General features: G+C 37.6%; 1 protein-coding gene across 11 annotated transcripts in view; it reads right to left on the bottom strand.

Annotated features, from left to right (window-relative positions):
• Positions 1-22,291, bottom strand: part of BTRC (beta-transducin repeat containing E3 ubiquitin protein ligase) — a 182,530-nt gene that overhangs the window by 5,165 nt on the left and 155,074 nt on the right. For 10 of the 11 annotated variants that reach the window (XR_016388153.1, XR_016388152.1, XM_022568996.2 and 7 more), the window contains 9 exons: positions 19,998-20,184; positions 14,845-14,941; positions 14,056-14,193; positions 13,466-13,584; positions 11,387-11,636; positions 10,773-10,891; positions 9,455-9,565; positions 7,725-7,803; positions 1,557-1,749 (listed from right to left, as the gene is read on the bottom strand). Coding sequence is in view for 9 of the 11 variants with exons in the window: in XM_022568996.2 (XP_022424704.1) it covers positions 1,588-1,749; positions 7,725-7,803; positions 9,455-9,565; positions 10,773-10,891; positions 11,387-11,636; positions 13,466-13,584; positions 14,056-14,193; positions 14,845-14,941; positions 19,998-20,184 (1,262 nt within the window). In the remaining 2 variants the exon portion in view is untranslated. The remainder of the gene's footprint in view (positions 1-1,556; positions 1,750-7,724; positions 7,804-9,454; positions 9,566-10,772; positions 10,892-11,386; positions 11,637-13,465; positions 13,585-14,055; positions 14,194-14,844; positions 14,942-19,997; positions 20,185-22,291) is intronic. The other variant, XM_089898074.1, reaches the window with a different exon arrangement.

Raw genomic sequence — 22,291 nt, 5'->3', positions numbered from 1 at the left:
CTTGGCTGGAGGGGACTGGCAGTGTAGATGAGGGGAGAGCCTGATTGTTAGATGTGTGCTCTAGAAGTGCTCCTAGTACCTTCAAAGACAGGTGTGTAGGTGGTGTCTGGAAATGTGGCCTGGAGATTAGGCAGAGGTTGGGACTACAGATACAAATTAGAGATGAGAGCTGAAGCCTCGGGAAGAGATAAGGCAGCCAAAGCAGGGAACTCAGATAAGGAAGAAAAGCCCGAGACAGACTCTTAGTGGATGTCTATGTTTTAGGGGTGAGAGAAAGAAGGAGACATAAATAATCAGAGAGCCAGGAAGAATATTAAAAATGACAAAATGCCATCAAAATCTAAGGAGGAGAAAATTTTGGCAAAAGGAGGGGATAGGTACATGACGACTACAATATTAATACTAATTAATGGCTACTTTTTAGTGAGGGCCTGTTATGTGCTAGACACTGTGCTAAGCACTAAGAATTTTACATATAACATTTCAAGGGGATCCTCACAACAGCTCTGTGTGGTAGGTATTGCAACTCTCATTTTACTAATAAGGAAACTAAGGCTCTGGGAAGTTATCTGCCCAAGGGCATGCAGCTAGGATTCTCACCTAGGCCTGTCTGTGTGCCTTGGTTGAGGAAGCAGTGTGTCCTCTGTGAGAGAAGTGAGCACTGAAGCGAGCCCAGCAGGGCATGGAACACCCTGGTCAGAAGAACCACTATAGAAAGATGTGCAGAAAAGTGTACTAAATGTGTACTTCTGGCACAAGAACGGAGGCAAGTATGGGAAACAAGAAATCACAATAATGGCAATCCTCCCCAGTAGCTAGTACAGTTTTCCCAAACCATTGATTACCTATATTTGAACTGGTTAGGGCACCAAGTATGACCTAAATATACAATGGCTATAGATTAAGATGAATGTTAGGATCTTTTCCTGCCCCAGAGACAGGATGGAGACTTGAGTGGGAGATTATATGGAGTTCTCACCAACTCCAGAGCTACTTCCAAGGTCAAAAAATAGTTCTTTTCTTTTTTGGAGGCAGTAGGGAATGCGGATAAGGATAAAAGAAAAGCTACCTTGTACAATCAAATGATACTGACAAGGCAGAGCTGTGAGAAGGCAGCCCGATATTTCACCAAGAAATTTTTCCTTTCACACATTAGATTATCTACTTGGGTTAAAGGGTCTCCATTAAAGGTGTTAGTTTAATCTGGGAATTACAAAGCCATAGGCTTTGGGGTCAATACTCTTAGTTTTGAAACTGATTCAAATCTCATTTTATTTTCTTAAAAATCCTACTAGATTACTGAGGCAGGAATATTAGTTCTACTACACAAGGATCATCTAGATCTAGTTCAAGAATCATCTAAGAACTGAGGCTGGCTACCTCAACCAAAGGCAGTGTCCAATGTGCAGCCCCCAGCCCTGTCTCATGGTGTCAGCTCCTGCTTTACAGGACTTGGATATATAAAGGACATGAGAAGACTCCATGAACTCACAATACCTTACAGCCAATGTTCCATTTCCTACCCACAGTGCTATGTACACAATTCTTTTTCATACCTGGGCAAGTCTGAGGTCAGTGTATGATTATTTATCTGGAGATATAGGTGTATGTTCGAGAAGGGGAGCGGGGGGGTTCAGCTTGGGCAGCTGGATCATTTAGGAAGTCCCAGATGAGGATTGTGTCATCATGTGAACTACTGACAATCTGGAATTCATCAAACTGGAGTCGGAAAACTCTTCCAGAATGCTCCTAAAGAAGCAGAAACAAAACTTTTGAACTACTCAAAATCAAAAGGACACAAATTCAGCAACTTGTCAAAAGGAGTCTATGGAAAGGCTATGCTGATAGTTTTCTCTACCATTTAGCTGTTTCAAGAATACAGAGAAAAACCTTAACTTGGATTAAAGGCAGGATGGAAAAGTCAAATATTGGGTAGTTGATTTCGTATACAATCAAAGTAATATTTACTAGAGCTGATACGTGTCAAATAGTACACTAGTTTCTCATTACTAACTCTCCTAGACTTAGGCTGAATGAGAACATTCCTCAGTACCTCCCTGGGTTTATCCTCTTCCCTGTATTTCTAGGATTCTTTTACAATCAGAGGCCAAGGACCGATGAGCAATAATAACTAGTGTGCTGGTATATAGTTATCAATTAACTCTCCCCAATTTGTAAAAGCATTTGCACATTTTATGGTCTAAAAATTTCTATCCTGGCTAATTTCAAGCTACCCATCTGAGTTCAACCAGCTTGCAAAATTCATGAACGTCTAACAATTGGCTCTCATAAGCAGGTATAAGCCTGTTTCACTTAGAATAATGTCCTCAAGTTTCATCCATGTTGTAGCATGTGACAGTATTTCCTTTCTAAGGCTGAATATTCTATTCTATTCCATTCTCTCTCTCTCTCTCTGTGTGTATATATATATATATATATATATATATATATATTCACACAAACACACCACATTTTGTGTATACATTCATCTATCAATGGATACTTGGGTTGCTTCAACCTCTTGGCTATTATGAGTAATACTGCTATGAACATGAGTACGCAAAGATCTCTTTGAGATCCTGCTTTTAATTTTTTTGGATATACACCAAGAAGTGGGAGTGCTGGATCACACAGTAATTCTATCATTAATATTCTGAGGAGCCACCATACTGTTTTCCATAGAGGCTGCACTATTTTATATTCTTTACAAGATGTAAATTAGCTCATTAGATAGATGAGCATCTGTGTTCATAAGACACACTGGTCTGTAGTTTTCTTTTCTTGTTATATCTTTGTTTGGTTTCAGTATTAGGGTAATGCCGGCCTCACAGAATTAGGTAGCAAGTATTCACTCTGCTTCTATCTTCTGGAGGAAATTATAGAGAATTGGTATAATTTCTTCCTTCAACATTTAATAGAATTCACCAGTGAACCCATCTGGGCTTGGTGCTTTCTGTTTTGGAAGGTTATTAATTATTTATTAAATTTCTTTAATAGGTATAGGTCTGTTCAGAATGTCTATTTCTTCCTAAGTTGTAGAAGATTGTATCTTTCAAGGGATTGGTCCATTTCATCTGGGTTATCAATTCTGGGGGCATAGAGTTGTTCACAGTATTCCTTTATTAGAATCCTTTTAATGTCCATGGGATCTGTAGTGATGCAAAGTTTAATATCAAAAATCAATGTAATACAGCAATTAACAGAATAAAGGTGAAAACCATATGGTCACCTCAATGGATGCAGATAAAAGCATTTAACAAAAACCAACATCCAGGGCTTCCCTGGTGGCACAGTAGTTGAGAGTCCGCCTGCCGATGCAGGGGTTGCGGGTTCGTGCCCTGGTCCGGGAAGATCCCACATGCCGCGGAGTGGCTGGGCCTGTGAGCCATGGCCGCTGAGCCTGCGTGTCCGGAGCCTGTGCTCCGCAACGGGAGAGGCCACAACAGTGAGAGGCCCACATACCGCAAAAAAAAAACAAAAAAAAACCCCAACATCCATTCCTAATAAAAGCTCTCAGCAATCTGGGAACTGAAGGGAACCTCCTAATCCCCTGATAATATATCTATGAAAAACCTATAGCTAACATATATCTATATAAAAGTATATATAAAATGGTAAAAGACCAAATGCCTTTTCCCGAAGATAAGGACATCCACTCTTACCAATTCTTTTGAGCACTGTACTGATGGTCAGTACAATAAAACAAAAAAGAAAAATGGAAGGTACACAGATTGGAAAAGAAGTGTATTTGTACATACTTGCAGTGAACAATACAGAAATCAAAAATTTTAAATACCATTTATAATAGCATTAAAAATAACAAATACTTAAGGATAAATATGACAAAAGATGTATAAGACCTTTACATTGAAAGCTATAAAACATTGCTGAGAAATTTTAAAAGACCTAAATAAATGGTCTTTATTTAAAAGAAAATTTAATATTGTTAAGAAGTCAATTCTTGCCAAATCTATCTAGATTCAACATGATCCCAATGAAAATCTCAGCAGACTTTTTGTTGTTGAAACTGGCAAACAGATTCTAAAATTCACATGAAAATTCAAAGAATCCAAAATACTTTGAAAAAGAACACAGTTGAATGACTTAACGCTACTTGACTTCAAGGGTTATTAAAAAGCTGCAGTAACCAAGATAGCATAATATTGGCATCAAGATAGACAAAAAGAGCAATGGAACTGAGTAGGTCCGTAAGTAGACCCACACATATATGGTCAATTTGTTTTTGACAAAGCTGCTATTAAGAAGAAAAAGGGGAAACAAATCTCCAAAGCCATTAATGGTATCTTCTCTATGTCAGGCAGTTGTTCTACAGCAATAAATAAAACATAAAAATCTAAAAAAAAAAAAAAAAAAGAAGACGAAGACAAAAAAGATAGTCTTCTGAATAAATGGAGGTGGAAAAATCGGATATCCATATGAACTTTGATCCATACCTTGTACCATCCGCAAAAACTAACTCAAAATGAATCATTGACTAAAATGTAAAACCTCAGAGTATAAAACTTCTTGAAGAAAATAGAGGGGAAAATCTTTGTGACTTTGGATTAGGCAAATAAATTTTTTTTAAAAGATATAATAGCTAATAACATAATCCCTAACAGAAAAATTGACACACTGGACTTAATCAAAATTAATTTCTGTTCTTCAAAAGATACTTTAAAGGGAATAAAAAACCAAACCATGGACTGGAAAAAAAATATTTGCAAATCACATACCTAACAAAGGACTTGTATGCTGAATATGCAAAAGAATCTTAAAACTCAATAATCAGAAAGCCACTCAATTTTTAAAATGGGCAAAACATTCAAACACTTCAGCAAAGTAGATATATGGATGGCATATAAACATATGAAAAGATGCTCAACACTGGGGCTTCTCTGGTGGCACAGTGGTTAAGAATCTGCCTGCCAATGCAGAGGACACAGGTTCAATCCCTGGTCTGGAAAGATCCCACATGGCGTGGAGCAACTAAGCCTGTGTACCAACTAAGCCCGTGTACCACAACTACTGAGCCTGTGCTCTAGAGCCTGCGAGCCACAACTACTGAGCCTGTGTGCCACAACTACTGAAGCCCTCGCACCTAGAGCCCGTGCCCTCCAACAAGAGAAGCCACCTCAATGAGAAGCCTGCACATGGCAACGAAGAGTAGCCCCCACTTGCTGCAACCAGAGAAAGCCTGCACATAGCAATGAAAACCCAATGCAGCCAAACATAAATAAATTTTTTTTAAAAGTCCCCCTTTAAAAAAAAAAAAAAAGATGCTCAACATTATTAACATTAGGGATATAAAATTAAGATCACAATGCAGTACAATGACACACTTATTAGAAGGATTCAAAAAAGACTGTACTAAGTATTGGTGAGGGTATGGAGTAACTGGAACTCTCATGCACAGTTGTACTACCATGTTAAACTGTACAATGCTTTGGAAAACAGTTTGGCAGTTGCTAAAAATATTAATAATATGCTTACCATGTGACCTATGCATTCTGTTTCTAGGATTTATCCCAGAGAAATGAAAATATATGTTCATACAAAGACTTGTACATAAATGTTTATAGAAACTTTATTTGTAATAGGCCCAAACTGGAAATAACCTAAATTTTCATCAATTGGCAAATGGATAAATAAATTTTGGTATGACCATACAATGGGATACTCCTCAGCAATTTTCAAAAAGGAAAATTGCTCTATATGAACAACATGGGTGAATCTCAAAATAATTATGCTTTGTGAAATGAAACAGGCAAAAAAGAGTACATACTGTTATGATTACATTTATAAAACACTAGAAAATGTAAACTAATCAATACTGACAGAAAGAAGATCAGTGGCTGCCAGGGGATAGGAGCAAGGAAAAGTGGGGTGGGATGGGAAGGAGGGATTACTATGTAATAGGGGGCATGAGGATATGTTCATTATTTGGCTGAAGTGATGTTTTCACTGTTTTGTACATACGTCAAAATTTAGCAAGTTGTATACTTAAATATGCTCATGTTATTGTATGTCTATTATACCACAATAAATGTTTTTAAAAACTTAGTAAGACAACTCAATAAATAAATGAGGATGAGATGTGAAGACACTTCAAAAGAAGCACATGAAAAGATGTTCTATACCATTAGCTATCACAGAAATGTAAATTAAAACTACAACCACTACACACCTACTCAAATGGCTGTAATGTTTTTAAAAACTGACAACACCAAGTTCTGTCAAGGATGTGGAAAAATTGGACATTCACACATTGTTTAGTGGAAATGTAAAATGGTTTGCATTTGCAAACTCCCAAAATGCTACTTTGGGAAACAGCTTGGTGGTTTCTTTTAAATTTAAATATATATTCAGAAATCATACTCCTAGGTATTTACCCAAGAGAAATGAAAGAAAAAAATGTACATACAAAAGCCTGTATGGGAATGTTTTCAGTATCACCAAAGACTGAAAACATTCCACATGTCCTTAAACTGGTGAATGAATAAAGAAATTAGTTCATCCATACAATGGAATACCACTCAGCAATAAAAAGGAACAAAGTATTAACACATGCAACAATGTGGATGAATCTCAAAAGAAGTGAAAAAAGCCAAATGCAAAAAGCTACATAAATATGATTTAATTTATATGACACTCATAGCAAAACTATAGGGACAGTTGCTAGGGGTTGAGGAGAGGGGATTAATATGAAGGGGTATCATTTTTGGGGTGATGGAAATGTTCTATATCTTGACTGTGGTGTTTACACAATTGCGAAATTCATAGAAGTACACTAAAAAAGGGACAAATTTTGCTGTATGTAAATTATACTTCAAAAATCAAATGAATTAAAGTACACACTTTAAAAACCATGTGTGAAACATGCAGGTAAAGCAGGTCTGGTGCTATAAGAATGAGCTTTAAATCCAACAAGGAAGACAAAGAAATGCATCTCCCTCTTCTCCAAAGCAGAGGCTGCCTAAATGTTGAGAGTCAGGATTCAGAACACTGGGCTTCAAATGCTTGCTCTCATCTTTTCCCTGAATTGTGCAAAAGATTTGTCCTCCCTGGTGTCCCACTTAATCTTTTTCTAATGGAAGCAGCTTTCAAACCTTAAGCCATTTTCTGATCTGGGCCTTTGGCTAACACCACGATAAAGGACTTGGTGCTTTTGAGGTGACATTCTTCCTTCTATGTCACTTCTTTGCCCAAATATCAAGATGTTTGGGCAAGGGGGTATATTAGTATAAAAGAGATGAGATTTAAATTGCTGCAGGCGGCATGCCTTAAACAGGAAGCGTAACTCAGGGGCTGACCAGGGGGTTCACACAGACTCCCCTGGCACTTTTTGCAGGCACAGGTGTGCAGGTCCTCAGATTCTGGACAGGTTCCAACTGAGTAATTATGTTCTCTCTCCCTAAGTACCCCCTACTGTTTCTGGCAGATAGAGAATTCTTATTCACTTCCTGTACTAAACTGTGTGTAGAGTTGCCGTGCAGCTGTTGAACAGCTGCCACATTCTTCTCCATATACAGTCTCTAAAGCACTTTTGGATGAAAGGCAGCTATATAAACATATTTTATTGTCATGTATTGGTTGCCTTTCCACTTAGTAGTAGGCTTTGTGAAGTTCTAACTATCAAATCCAGCTCTGTATTCCACAGCACATCAATGTTAATTTCTTTCCCTTCCTGCTCCCCAAACCCCTCTAAACAATAAGGCTCTTACCACAAGGGTCCGTAGACAGAGAGTTCCTGCAGGAGCACGGGGGTCCAAAGCAGCTACAAGATCCCACACCTTAATTTTTCTAAAGATCAAAAAGGGGACAAAAATCTTAGTTAAAAGCAAAATTAAGGGAATACAGGAAGAACAGTAAAAAGTCACGGCAATAAATATGTATGGCGAAGATAGTTTATAAGTGCAGCTCACAGGAATATACAAAAACTTTTTTGTTTTGGAGACTCAGTCCTTGCATTCATTCTTAAAAGTGGAAAATGTACGTGATTAACCTAAAAACGACAAACAGGTTAGCTTTAACCAAACTGAAGAGAGTGAATGGTAAAGTTACACCATACTTTGGGCCAAAAGGAGTTCTTATATCCATACATTAGAACTCTTAATGATAGAAGAGATCACTTAGACCTAGAAACCTATAACTGAGGCATCTTCTTTCTGGTCAATTCTAAGAATGGCTCACGTCACACATATCAGAGGACTGGGGTCCATTTAAGAGCTCTGGAGTTGATATAAGCAAATCCTCATATTTTGATTTAAATAAGAAAAGTATAGCCCTTCTATAAATCAAGTATACGTCATGTCTCCTCAAGGTAAGTATTAATAACAGACAAAACCCAAGAAAAAAGTAAGTGGGTATAGATCAAAACCAGGGCAATGAGAAAATACAACCTTGGACTTATCTGGAACATGTCATCATACCCTGAACAATTTCCCAAGGGTAGAAGAGTGATGGCTGACTCAAAGCAGAGGAAGTGGGTCTCTTAACACTTACTTAAGAGTTGTCTTAATATATCAGTATAGCCAGCTCATAAACTAAGATAATGTTGTAAGTTAGTTTCTGATATTTACAAAAGCTGCCAGGGACCTCCTTGGTGGTCCAGTGGTTAAGACTCTGTACTCCCAAGGCAGGGGGCCTAGGTTCGATCCCTGGTCAGGGAACTAGATCCCACATGCCACAACTAAAAAGATCCCACGTGCTGCAACTAAGACCCGGCGGAGCTAAATAAATAAATATAAAAATAAAATAAAATAAAATAAAAAGCTGCCAATATTTGAACTGTGACCTTCTACTTCCCCAAATCAGGCACCTTGATGAGGAGAAATGATAGACAGCACTTCATAAGTGAATACACTTTTGTAAGAATTTACTATGTGCTTATTAGCATTGCTGGACATGGGATCTATCCACAACATGAATGGACTCTATGACCATTCGAAATCAGACTGAAGGAAAGTAAAGATTACTTAACTCATTGTGACTGAAATGCTAGAAGTGAGGACAAGAGGGCTGTACTTTTAGGAATCACTAAGAGAGATAAAAATTCAAGACTGTACCATACTAAGCGCCACCCCACCCTCAAGATATTGCCCTCCAACATTTCAGCTTTATTAATAAGTCACTATTTTATATTCATATCCTGATATAGTGGGTTTACCCAGTTCTTTGCTTTATACGGCAGAACGGATAAATATATAACCAAAAAGCCAAAATATTAATGAAATTCATGAGCAAACAAGTACAATTAAATGATTGGGAAGCATATTTTAGAAAAGAGTAAACAAAGGAGAGGTGAATATATGGATTAGACACAAGAAATATTGTATCAGATTTTTTCTGTGATATCTATAATCTTTTAGAGACAAGGAAAGGTTATATTTAACATTCTAAGGCAGGAGGGATTAACAGGCAGCTTTTTAAAAAACGCTGTTAGCAAACTCACCCATCATAGGCTCCACTGACTATCCTCTTGTTATCGAATCGAATACAGCGCACCAATTCCTCATGGCCTTCTAACACTCGTAAGCATGCACCACATTCTATGTCCCATAATCTAAAAGAGAAAATTGAGTCAAGTGAATTTTCAGGTATTCTTTTCTAAGCTTGGAATGTTATAATAACATACTTCATACATCTTTTAAAATATCCAAAAAATAAAATCAATCAACACTCATACACAAATGTATTACTTTCAGTGTAATTTATTTCTTTTCTGCCGTATAAGCAGAAAAATGTACGATTTAAGTTCAAATATGCAGTATATATTTTCAAAGCACCAACCTTCATATAATTCTGTAATCAGGGTCACCAAGGAATATAAAAGATGAATTCAATGTACACAGTTGCCTATGAAGGAAATGACCAAGCCAAGAAAAATAATGTTTCCTAAAATCACAATTAATAAGAATGAGACGCAGTATCAGTGACATCCTGCCCTCACAAAGTATGTCCACCTTTGTCACTGAGGACACTCTCCGCTGTCACCCCACTGTCCAGGACAGTTTTTCTCATATAATGGAAATGCAAAGTAAGTTCTCAAAAACTTTTATATACTAATTTAAATTATGTATGCTTTCTGACCAATCCAAAGGATTTCTAGGAATGCTAATTTCCTTAGATGTAACAATATCTATCTGTTGTTTTTTCAATGGCCTTTTCATTCCTTAGTACTTCTTTGAAGGAGGGGGAGAGGGTTGATAAATCTTCCAAATTCTATTCATATGAGTGTCATTCATCTTCATGAAGGACAAATACCAAAAAGTACTTCAATTTGTGGATTCTTCATAATTTCTTCATAATTTCAAAGACTGGTAACTCCCTGGCTAATTATGTAATGCTAAGAAAACAAAATGCACAACTTCTAGCAGGGAAACAAATCTCTTTTCTTTTTTTAGAACAGTGGCAAAGAGAAAAGGCCTTTAGCTATTTATTAGCACTTTTCAACTGAAGACAGGAGAAATTTAAAGAGAAGGGCCTTCAGCCTCCATTTTTATCTCTCTTGCTCACTTCCTCTTTCAAGCAGTTCTTTTTAAATAGGTCTATATGGTGATAAAACTATTACAGGAAGGAAACACATCAACAAAAGGCTTTGCTATGCTGCCTCTCTGCTTGGGGCAAACTTTTGATCTGTAAGAAGCTACAGAAACTGAAAAATGTTTTATTATAAACTTAACACAGTTGAAAATCTGTTTGATCTGTGCACAAACAATGAATGGCAGGATAATAGTGATCCCTTCTGGGCAAGGGCACCTGCTGCTCACCTGATAGTGTTGTCAGATGAGCCACTCACGACCAGCCTGTCTCTGTACTGCAAACAGGCAATTCCACGTTTGTGTCCATTTAAGGTCCTTACAAATTCACAAGTACTTGTGTTCCATACCTGAAATAAAAATAGCATTTGGCAGTTGATCTGGTGCTTTCACTAGCAAAATCTATGGCAACTGGAGTTTTTGGGAGGCAGAAAATAGGACTGAACTAATAGGGGGAATTCAACTTTTCAAACCAATCCAAATCAAACCAAAAAATGACAAGTTTAATTCATAGTAATATACGGCTAATTTGTAGCTGGCTGCTATCACATGAGAATCCTCAAATTGATGTACTCTTATGGGGTTAGTCTGGTCTTGCAGACAAATTTTCTTGAACCTAAATTTACCCCTGCCCTTTTCATACTCACCATTATTTATAGGAATAAAAACCTAATTCAAATTGTCACACAACCTATCTCACTCATTACCTTTTTACGCAAAACTAGTATTTGATTTAAATATTAAGTATTCTGCAGTGAGGGTTAAGTATGAAACTGCCCTTGAGCAGATTTCCACATGAACTTCCCTTTTCTAAGTTGGGGACTTACTGAAAAATGCCTTTTTACCTTTATAGTCCTATCCCCAGATGCAGAAACGATGTACTTGTCATCAAAGTCCACGACATTGACTGCAGCTCGGTGTCCAACAAGCACCCTCCTGAGGGTGATGTCAGTTGGGGAGGCCATATCCCACACCGCAATGGAACGGTCTTTGGAACAGGTCACCATCATGCCATTATTGAAACGCAAGTGCAGAACTGCTTCACAATGGTGAATCAATGTGTTTAGCATTTCACCTGTATTTACATCCCACACCCTGGAACAAACAACATTAAGGTTATCCGAGATTGAGGAGGAGCTCATGCTACAATCTATTACAAGTATTGGACCACCTCACTCCCCACCCTTCCCACCCTATTCTCATAGTTAGTGTTACACCCTACTTTCCTTCTGCAGCTCTGAAGTTGAGCTGAGTTAAAGTGTACTGATGGACCATGGGGAAGTGGTAGACAGAGGGCTGGACTGGGAGAGAAGGAAGAGGAAGGGGATGGGATGCTGTCAATGTGAAATCTGGGCTAGTTTCAGGGGGCTGGAATGAGGTTGCAGCGACCATCCCCAGAGAATTGGCCACAGACTTCAAGATTATCATAAACTTTCTAACATTCAATCTGTTACATTTTAAACTGGGAATCTGATTAATAACTACAGCATTGGTGGTCCCACAGACAGCCCTCAGGTCCTAGACTGACATAGGCCAAGAAGCTTCCCTAACAGACTGAGTTAGTACTATGGATGTGAGTTTGATCATGCTGGACCTTTTCACCACATAGATCAAGGCCTAAAATTATCTAGACTCTAAATGTAAGGCCCCATTTCTGTGCTTTAAATGAGTGTAGGGATCAAGAACAGCCATCCCAATATCAATATGGGCTTCACAGCAGAGTGTGTGACCCTTGGATAGCTTGAGAATTTTTTGTGAAGGTATATTTTACTTTGATCACTCTATTTTTGTATATTTACTTTGTTTTTTACAACACATTGTATTTCTTTTTTCAGTTTAACCCTCTTTTAGAAAATCATTTTTTCCCTTGTCCTATAAATGATGTTAGCCTTTACAATCTTTCAGCTTCCTTGAGGCACTCCACAAGCACCAATAAATGTTAAACGTTGATAACTCTAAAAACAGAATTTGCTGTGCCTTTAAGTCAAAAGACAAGAAACAGGAATGGCCTTTTCTATTCACAGAGGATAACTTGGAATGGTAAACATTTAACTTCAGAGAATCTAACAATGCAGTTAACTGCTTTTTTCCCTATTTTTTTAAAGTTACTTTTGATGCATTATGTTTGCTAAATCCTTTAGCTCAAGGCAAAATTCCTAACAGAGGTTTCCAGTAGTGCTGCTAGTACCCAGAACTCAAGCTACAGTGGACTCCAGCAGCATAATGGCTGTGTCATCAAATCACTAATGCCTCTGGAAATTGAAGGTCCCTCCCTGAGTGAAGCTTGCAATTAAAAACTGCAGGGACAGCAGGGGAGGGGTTGACAAAGAGAGAGCTTTGCTCACCTGTATACATTTTAAAGGAGATACGCATGCCTGTACTACAGTTATAACCACTTGAAAGGAAGGCTTCATTCCATTCATGTCATTCCCCCATGAGGTGGCTTTTGTAAGAAATGCAAGGTATACCAAGTTTCTGTAATAGATGATTCCCCCAAATCAAAATAGAATATGTAGTTTCTTTTTTTTTGTAATTAAATTGTTTTTTTTTATTTTTAAATATTTATTTATTTATTTAGGCTGTGCCTGGTCTTAGTTGCGGCACGTGGGATCTAGTTCCCTGACCAGGGATAGAACTGGGGCCGCCTGGATTGGCACTGCAAACAAAGTCTTAACCACTGCACCACAAGGGAAGTCCCTGTAGTTTCTTAAATGTACAAAAATGTAAACTTACCGTAACCATTCCTAAATCAAGTTTTCTAGTTTTAGACTGACACAATGATGGGGAGAGCTGGTTGTTTATTCTTTTTTGGTTATGAAGTTTCATAACTGTGTTCATGCAAATACATACAAAATTACTATCTAAGGCAGAACAGAGTGAATCTGATTATTTCAGAGTTCAAAAGATCATTTGAAATTTTCTACCTGACTGTGGAATCCGATGATCCAGTTATGATCACCCTCTCGTCATACTGGAGACACAGAACAGAACCTGTGTGGCCTGTGAGAATTCGCTTGCATTCCAATGTGCTTTTATCCCAGATCTAGGATGGCAAACAAGATCCTTTTGATCATCATGATAATGGGGTGCTGCAGAGACTTGCTGGCTCTATTATGTGTTTGATTCCCCAAAAGAATCAAAGCCCAGAGTAGTGTGGAATGCATTCTTTCCTATACGTATAGCTAAGCACCTATATATATGTGGCTTCAGTACTAACGCAGACTTTATCCTTTTCATTAAGGAACAGCGGTAGCCTATAATTATGTGAAGGCCAAAAGAGTAATAGCCCATTCAGTGCACTTCAAGAAGAGAATTTAACCCTAGCCCTATCCATTTGCATGCGTTTCTGGAGGGAAGCAGGCATTTTTCCTTTAAGGAAATTTTGGCTTTTGGACTGGAAACAATCTAAAACTCTTACTTTCTGGAAATACTGCTTAGAGTTTATGCTTGATTGCTTTATACTGTGGTCATCCTCACCCCTTCTGCTACCTTCCCATAACTGAAGAGACCTCACCTTGATTGTGTTATCTCGAAGGCCGCTTACTATCTTCTGATCATCATACTGTAAACAATAAACTCCTTTGCTTGTTTCACTTCGGCAGTGGATTCTCTGTAAGCTATGTCTTCCACATCTCCAATTAGATTCTATTGTCTGAGAAGAAGGAATGGTAAAGAAGCAATAATTAGGAGAGGACTAGAACTAAGTTCTTACTTGACTTTCATGGTAACCAATGACAAATGCTCAATGCTTTACTCTACTGGATATATAAAACTTAAGGCATTTTTTTAAAAAAGCCACTATTTAACGCTGTAAAACATTTTTCCATGTGCAAAGTAATTAAAGATTTATTTCCTAGAACTCTCCTGTATGTAACTCGTTGAACTAAATAATAAACCTGCTAGAAAGAGACTGTTCACCAACAGAGGGCAAGCTATGAACCACATGAGGTTACCTACTCAGTGCTCATCTTTCATTTGTGGTGGCCATTTCTACCAGTGAACTTCCACAGAAGGCTCAATTCAGAAGATATTTGAATAATGGCTTATAAGTGCAACTTTAGCAGTTTCACTGCTGTTATCGTATTCTCTCATCTATTTATCTATCAGTAAACAGTTTTTAAAAGCTTAAAATTTTTTTTGCCTGGGAATTTACTATATTTTACCTATCCTACTCACTTGTAAAGAAATTGATTTTTAACCCACACAATAAACCCTAATGGGTTTGCTGTAACAATGCTGTTACTGAAGAATGTTGCTGATTCTCTAGTATTTGGCAAATACCCAAATATACATAGATTCTTACCTCAATATCTTGTATGATTTTAGGATAAAGTGCTCTATAAAAAGAGTTGGGAGGAGCATTCCCATCAGGAGGTTTGTTTTTGAATAAATACTGTCCCCTAAAAAACAACAAATATTTCCCAATAAAAATCATAATATTATACATTTACAAGGAACTTCCTATTTCTTCAAGGTGTTTTCACAGTTACCATTCCATATAATCTCCATAACTAGCCTGGAGAGGTGTGAAGTTAAGCTCAATTTCAAGAGTCCATGTCAAGGAGGAACTTTCTGGGCTCAAAGGAACTCTGCCAACATTGATTTGCTTCTGGGTAAAACATGATGATTTCTAGTATAGAACATCAGAGTGTCAGGCCTTCAGGAATATTATGTCAATAGACAAATGGAATGCACACATTCAGAATTCATCTATTGACTATCAGACCACTGTACAGACAGATTCATTGGCCTTATCTTTTGAAAATTTTGTTAGTGATGATAACGACCACCTTTGAACTAGGCACATGCCCCAAAGACTTCTTTTTCACTGAGTAAAGCTGTGCCAGTGTCAGTGGAGCCTAGCATTGTGGGCAGCAGGAATGGCTCTGTCACAGAGATCACTTTTTCTAGTCTCCAGTTATATGGGGTAAGGTGTGCTGGCGGCTCAGGCACCCAGGCTGCTGGTGATCAGTGTAGCTATGCTTTAAAAGGAGCAATTTTGACAGAAAACAAAGGGACCACAGGAGTGTCCAGCAGCAATTATGAAAGCAGATTAAAAAAAGAAATGCCTAAGAGCACTGTGCTGTCCAGTCTAAGGCACAAAATTGACTTTCACAGGTGTGTTCCTGGCTATGTACATACATACATGGATTTTATTGCCTTTCCTTGATTCCAGTGAGCAACATTTGTTAGCATCTCCTTCCTTATGACAGAACATCTCTGGAATACTCATATCCCAAGCTAGATCTTTGCTACAAAAAAAAATCAGTAAATGGCAATCACTTCCTGCTGGGTAAAAAACTTAATTCCTCATCCTGAAGTTAAGAACCCACCAAACACGGTGTGCAAGCTAGTAAACCCCACTATGGGTGTACTAACTGCTGTTCTCATTGGCACTGTGCCTTGCAAAGTGGAGATAGGCAGAAATGCCTCTGAGTGTAATCCTGGCACCAGAGAAATCATGTTTTCTCTGGGCCAGTCATCCACTCCTCCCTCTATAGCTCCATTACAAAATAATTAATTGTTCAGTGTCTCTAGGAGCACTTCTCTCCTGCCCTCTTCCTATTATACACCTTGAAAATTAGTTGAGAAAATTTCCTATCAGGAAGGTAGCTGGCTCTGACTTCTGTGTTGATACAAAAAGGATAATCTGCAACAGAGAAGCTAAAACAATAGTTTTTTTTTTTTAAAGGGACTAATAGGAACAAGAAACATGATATATCAACATAAAGAAAAGGGCAAACAAGACACATTATGAAATAATTTGGGCTTCAAGATACACTTCTCTGAACAATATTATTCTATAAACATATTGCAGGCAAACCGATTTTGAATGAAGAGGTTCTAATCTGGTTAATAGGGAATTTCTCTGGCGGTCCAGTGGTTAGGACCCGGCATTTCCACTGCTGGGGGCCCGAGTTCAACCCTTAGTGGGGGAACTAAGATCACGCAAGCTGCACAGCTCAGCAAAAAAAAAAAAATCTGGTCAATAATTACAATTTAATAGTTTCAACGTCAACATCCTTTAATGAGGTAAGAATCACTATATTCATTTGGCAGATGAAGAAATCAAATGTCAGGGAGGCTAAGCAACTTGCCCAAGGTCACACAGCTAGTGAGGAGACCTGGGATTTGAATCTAAGTCTGACTTCAGAGGCCACACTCTTAATTACTTTATATCTCTGGTGGGTTTTTTTGTTTGTTTCTTAAATTTTTATTTATTTATTTATTTTTGGCTGCGTTGGGTCTTCGCTGCTGTGCGCGAGCTTTCTCTAGTTGCAGCGAGTGGGGGCTAACTCTTTGTTGCAGTGTGTGGGCTTCTCGTTGTGGTGGTTTCTCTAGTTGCAGAGCACAGGCTCTAGGCGTGCAGGCTTCAGTAGTTGTGGTGCGTGGGCTCAGTAGTTGTGGCTCGCAGGCTTAGTTGCTCCACAGCATTGGGATCTTCCCGGACCAGGGCTCGAACCCACGACCCCTGCATTGGCAGGCGGATTCTTAACCACTGTGCCACCAGGGAAGCCCTAACTACTTTATTGTCTCTCAATGCCCACCATTTCTCAGAGATTCCTGAACCCACGACCCCTGCATTGCCAGGCGGATTCTTAACCACTGCGCCACCAGGGAAGCCCTAACTACTTTATTGTCTCTCAATGCCCACCATTTCTCAGAGATTCCTGTCCTCCTTTTAATCTCTGGCAATCGTATACAAGCACCCCAGGATTTTCTTCATATGCAATGAAACTATACCCTAAGGAAAAAGAAATCATACAAACCTCTGATCTCATTTTCTACCCCACTGTATTTATCACACCTTGCTAAAGTGTTTGAGTTTCTTTGAATCAAAGGTGCTACAAAAAAGGGTGGCTAAGTGTTGAAAACTGGTTTCTCAGTCTATATTTATTTTGTAAGTCAAAACCTTTTATGATGGAAGCTCTTTGACAACAGGGACCACTTCTATTGAAATGCCTAGTACTTCTGAGAGTGTGAGGACATGATAAATGCTAAATATTAAATTCAGAATATTATCATAAAATGTGATCTGCTGATTAAGAAAATGGACTTTTCCCAAGTGGTCTTTTATTATACTTTTAAGAGTTACCATTACTGAGCAGAGAGAATATTCAGTATTATTCAAGAGAGAAAATAAGAGTTCATGTCCTAGGGGCAGAGTGTCAAATTCATCTAGATATAAAATACAACAGTAGAGTGGAAATTAAACCCAAAGCTTTTTTAGAAAACTGTATTTATTTATTTTTGGTTGGAAGCAATGGAAGAAACTTTCAAAGACAGTATTTGGGGAAGTATAACAGACTTTATTGACAAAGGAGGCTTGGTTAAGACAACCTGCAAGAAAAAAATGAAAAAGTGATCATAGATTAATTTTTTTTTTAAGTGGGGAAGGACAACTAACACAGGAAGAAAGGCAACATGTAAAAATAAGCAGCCACAGAATGTGAAGGGGATACTGGAGGCGATCTTCATGGGGTGAACAAATATTTGAAATTTCATGGGTCTGTATCAAGCTGATAAATATGGCCAAAGACAAAGGAATACAGTCAGAACTCTGAAGGATCCTCAAAAGAGCAGGAATGGGTTTCTGTGGTTGAAGAGATAGAGGGAAGAGTGATAATTGGTGCTGAATCCTGAATTATTTCTCAGCTATACCTTCACACACCCTTTTAAAAGGCCAAAAAGCCGTCTGGTTCAATGATCTTAACTGGTTTTTTCTTCTGTGTAACTAACATAATAGATCTTTAGTGCCAACCCTAAGCAAAACTGTGGAGCCTACATTTATCTTTGGCATTTTCACACGTATGTGTCAAGACCTGTCCATCTACTTCTTGTTCTCCCTGCCTTCAAAAAAAGAGACTTTGTAAAGTCTCAAGGTGTGATAAAGGCTTATTGTCATTTACAGTCCAAATGGGAACAAAGTACATTTTAACAGGGAACAAAACCTTTATAGCTATGGGAATAAGTCTCTACAACTGAAATTTCAGGTCAGGACTTATTTGGAGGGGAGTTTCTTTTCATTTTTTTTTTCTTCCCCTGAGGGGTGGAGGAATATTCCTAGCTGCCCTAAAATTTTCCCATGTAAGCAACTGCCTCCTCTATTTCTAAGGCTCATCCTGGCATGCTTAGCAAAATGATGGACTTTGAATGCCATACAACTATATACTTTTTTGTTTTTTTATACAATATAAAGAGTTTATTTCCAAATTATGAAATTAGTTATGAAAGGTAAGATTTCTAGTTTTCTATATAGTGAAGTAAGTGAGAATAAAGAAAACATATTTGGGAAGGAGAAATAATAACTTTCACTTATGCAATTTTTACATAGCCCAAAACTGCCTGGCGTTTGCTTCCTAATTTAATTGAATTTGGGAGAAATTCTAAAGTCTTCCTAATAGCCAGAATGACAGAAATCTCTTGAAGCACTTGGTATAATGTTTAGAGGTCATTATGTTTATTATGCTTTAATGAATTTCAAAGATGCAAAAAAAGTAAGGGAGCTGACTATATTTCTATGAAAATTGCTAAGAAAAGCTGATCCTCCATTCTTAACTGTTTTGTATCTCTTTATGATCCACGATAAACAATTCATAAAATTAATTGCTCAGGATATCACTGAGCATACATATGCCTGCTGGTACATATCTCCCAACTAAAACATTTAATATGTCACCTTTATTTTATTTATAAAATATTCACACCCAACTTTCTTATAGTGACATTATAGAGACATCCTCTGAGAGAAAATTATATATAGAAGACATCTTCCAGAAGTTCTAATGAAATGGTACCATTACATTAAGAGAACAACAAAATTGGTGACTATCTCTTGGGCTGCTAACTATATAATGCCTTAAGGGATTCAGGATTAAGCAGTAAAATCTTGAGAAAATATAAGAGTCTTAAAAAGAAACAATGATTTATACTAAATTCCAATCTTCCCTCTTTCTGATGGCTTGAGTTCTTATTCTAGTTGGGCATAAAAATAATTTTGATTACAAAGATGATAAAACACCACAGGCAAGGGCTGAAGGCAAGAAATCTGAAAAAGAAAATAATTATTTGTTCTGGATTATTTTAGGGGAAAGCTAGATCTGATGGCTTCTGTGTGATTCAAAGCCATCTACTTGACTTATAAATTGCCCATAAGCCCTTTTTCAGGATACCAATCTCTGCCCAGAGAACACAACGCTTCAAATAGAATGGCTGGCCAGTTTTTTATGATTTTTTGCAAAGCAGTATTAACACATTATTATGTCACTTATGAGTGACTGGTCAGAAGAAAAACTGTCAAGTACACGAACAACTATTTAACATTTTTTGCTATAAAACAGCAAAATCACTGTATCAAAAGATAAGTGGTCTCATGGCTCCCAATAATACTGTATTCCAGAGACTGGAAGGCCAGGTCCTGAAGCTCTGTAACAGTAAGAACGTTAAAAGCCTCACCACCCTCTTCGTTCTGCCAGGCCTCTCCACAGAGAATCTGTCCTGACCATTCTCTCGATGAGCTTCTTCCATAACATGCCATCAGATGTCACTCGGTACCATTCCTTGCACACAAGTTCAGCAGCACATAGTGATTTGGCATCCAGGTATGACAGAATGTTCTCAGCGATGTGATCTAAACCCCGAGCTTTCGGTGGGGGGAGGAGGCAAAGAAAAAGAACATAGATAGTGGTGAATGATCTTTTACAAAAGGTCCTTTAAATCAGAACAGCATTTATTCTGCTATGAAGGCACATTACTGTCCCTAGTGTGGTCCAGTTTCTTTTTCAAACAGACTGGGGTAAAATGAGTGTCAATAATTTTTCTATAAGGTTACAGAAATGAACAGTATTTTCCATCTTCCTTTAGATAAGGAAGTGAAAACTAACAACCAGCAAACCCCCCAAGACATTAAAAATAAAAAGGATTCCAGGAAACAATTCACATCTATCTATATGGATTTCGGCACTAGGGGATGTTCTATGGATGGCATCTCAAACTCTGTGGTTCAGACCCCCCACACCCCAATTCTCTATATTAGGTCCATTTCTCATTCTGTTTCTATTACTGCTGCAGTTCCTAAGCTGTTCAGTAGAAGAAATATCCTTTAAATGTACTGGGGGAGAGGCACTAAGCAGAATGTTCTGGATTATAGAATTCTGGGCATGCAGAAAGGAGAGAAGAAGGAAATACAGATTGGTATAGAAACATTCCAAGAAGAATGACCGAGAGGTATGTTTAAGTTCAAGTATGAGTTTAATTCTAGATGTTTAAAAAATATACTTGAGAACAGTTGCTGCTATAAAGCCTAAATGACAGTTGGCCAAAAAAGGAAAAAAAAAATCCCAGACCAATAGATAACTTATAATTTCAGAGACTATTTTTGTAGGATATACAGAGAAAAACAGTGGAAGAGATCTTGGACTGTGTTAACTGGGTGGGTTTCTCAATTACTATTCTCTACTACCCAAATCTGTACTGGGGCCTCAGAGGAACAAATCCTATAAAATAGGATATTCGCACTAACTTTTGGCTGCTGTTCTAACTCAAAAGTGAGACAAAAACATTCAAAGTTATTTCTCTTTACAGGTTACATATCAGAGGTTTGCTAAAGACTTAAATAGTGCAGAAAGATTCCTTCGTACTCTGATTCCCTTAGGCACAAACTTAACAAACAGGAGAGAGAATACCACATTTCATTTTGTGTCTTTCCCCTGAATCATACAAAGACACATTTGGATGCCATCAGCAAAAATCCAAATGTGCTTAAACGTTATTTTAATTATAAAAATTGTATGGATATCAGTCACATTTTTCAGCAGATTTGGAAAAGAAAGCATTAAATGGATCTTGTTTGGCTGGCATCACATGTTCATATTTAAGCACAAGCAGATGGAGGCATTCATCACCTAATTCTTATTAAAGAAACATGACTATAAGCCAATTAAAGATACAATAATTAGTTCATCATACAAAATACAGTAATGGCACAATTTCTGCATCTTTATACTGAAACTTTCTACACCATCAGAAGTTCCCAAAATGCATTCCTGTTTTTAATGGCTGGCATGAAACTGCTCCTGATCTTTCACTATGTCCCTATTATAAGTCTTTGGAAGTAATTTCACCTAACACTCCAAACAAACCCATTACATTAATGGATTACAGGCATTTTTTGAAGTAGTCTGGTTTACTAAATGTAGCCAGATGGTGTAGGTTCATAAGTTAAAGTGGCCATAAAGCATTAGACTGATGATTTAGTGTCTTATGAAGCGGTCAGCAGATATACGTCAGAGATTGTTATTAGGCAAAGGATACACAAGTTTAATCATCTCCTGTTCAATTCTTAGTGGTATATGCTTGAGATTGTAACATGTCTCAGTGATTGGGAAGAGCACAGTAATGAGGTACACACAGATTGTTCGCACAAAGAAAACTGTTTGCCTATGGCTAAAATAAAATCCAATGAGTGAAGAAGGGGCAGAAATCTATTCTACTTAACAAAAGATATAGGAACAAATTCAGCTTGAAAATGGTTATTTCTAAGATATAAATAGGCATTTCTTTTATTTTAAAGGGCAATTTAAATTCCAATTTTGGAAAAACAAATTTTTAAAAAGATATAATTGGCAAAGATTAAGCAGAGTGGTAACATGCAGTTTGGGGGGAAGATATAAGTTGGTATATTTTTCTTAGAGGATAGTTTGGCATATGTATTAGAAGCCTTAAAATATGTTCATAATTAATATAGAAAT

The sequence above is a fragment of the Delphinapterus leucas genome, chromosome 16 (assembly GCF_059928025.1).
Source record: "Delphinapterus leucas isolate spDelLeu-1000000601 "Yukka" chromosome 16, BTC_Dleu_Yukka2, whole genome shotgun sequence".
NCBI classification, from domain to species: domain Eukaryota; kingdom Metazoa; phylum Chordata; class Mammalia; order Artiodactyla; family Monodontidae; genus Delphinapterus; species Delphinapterus leucas.
This window is presented reverse-complemented; position numbering and strand designations above follow the sequence as displayed.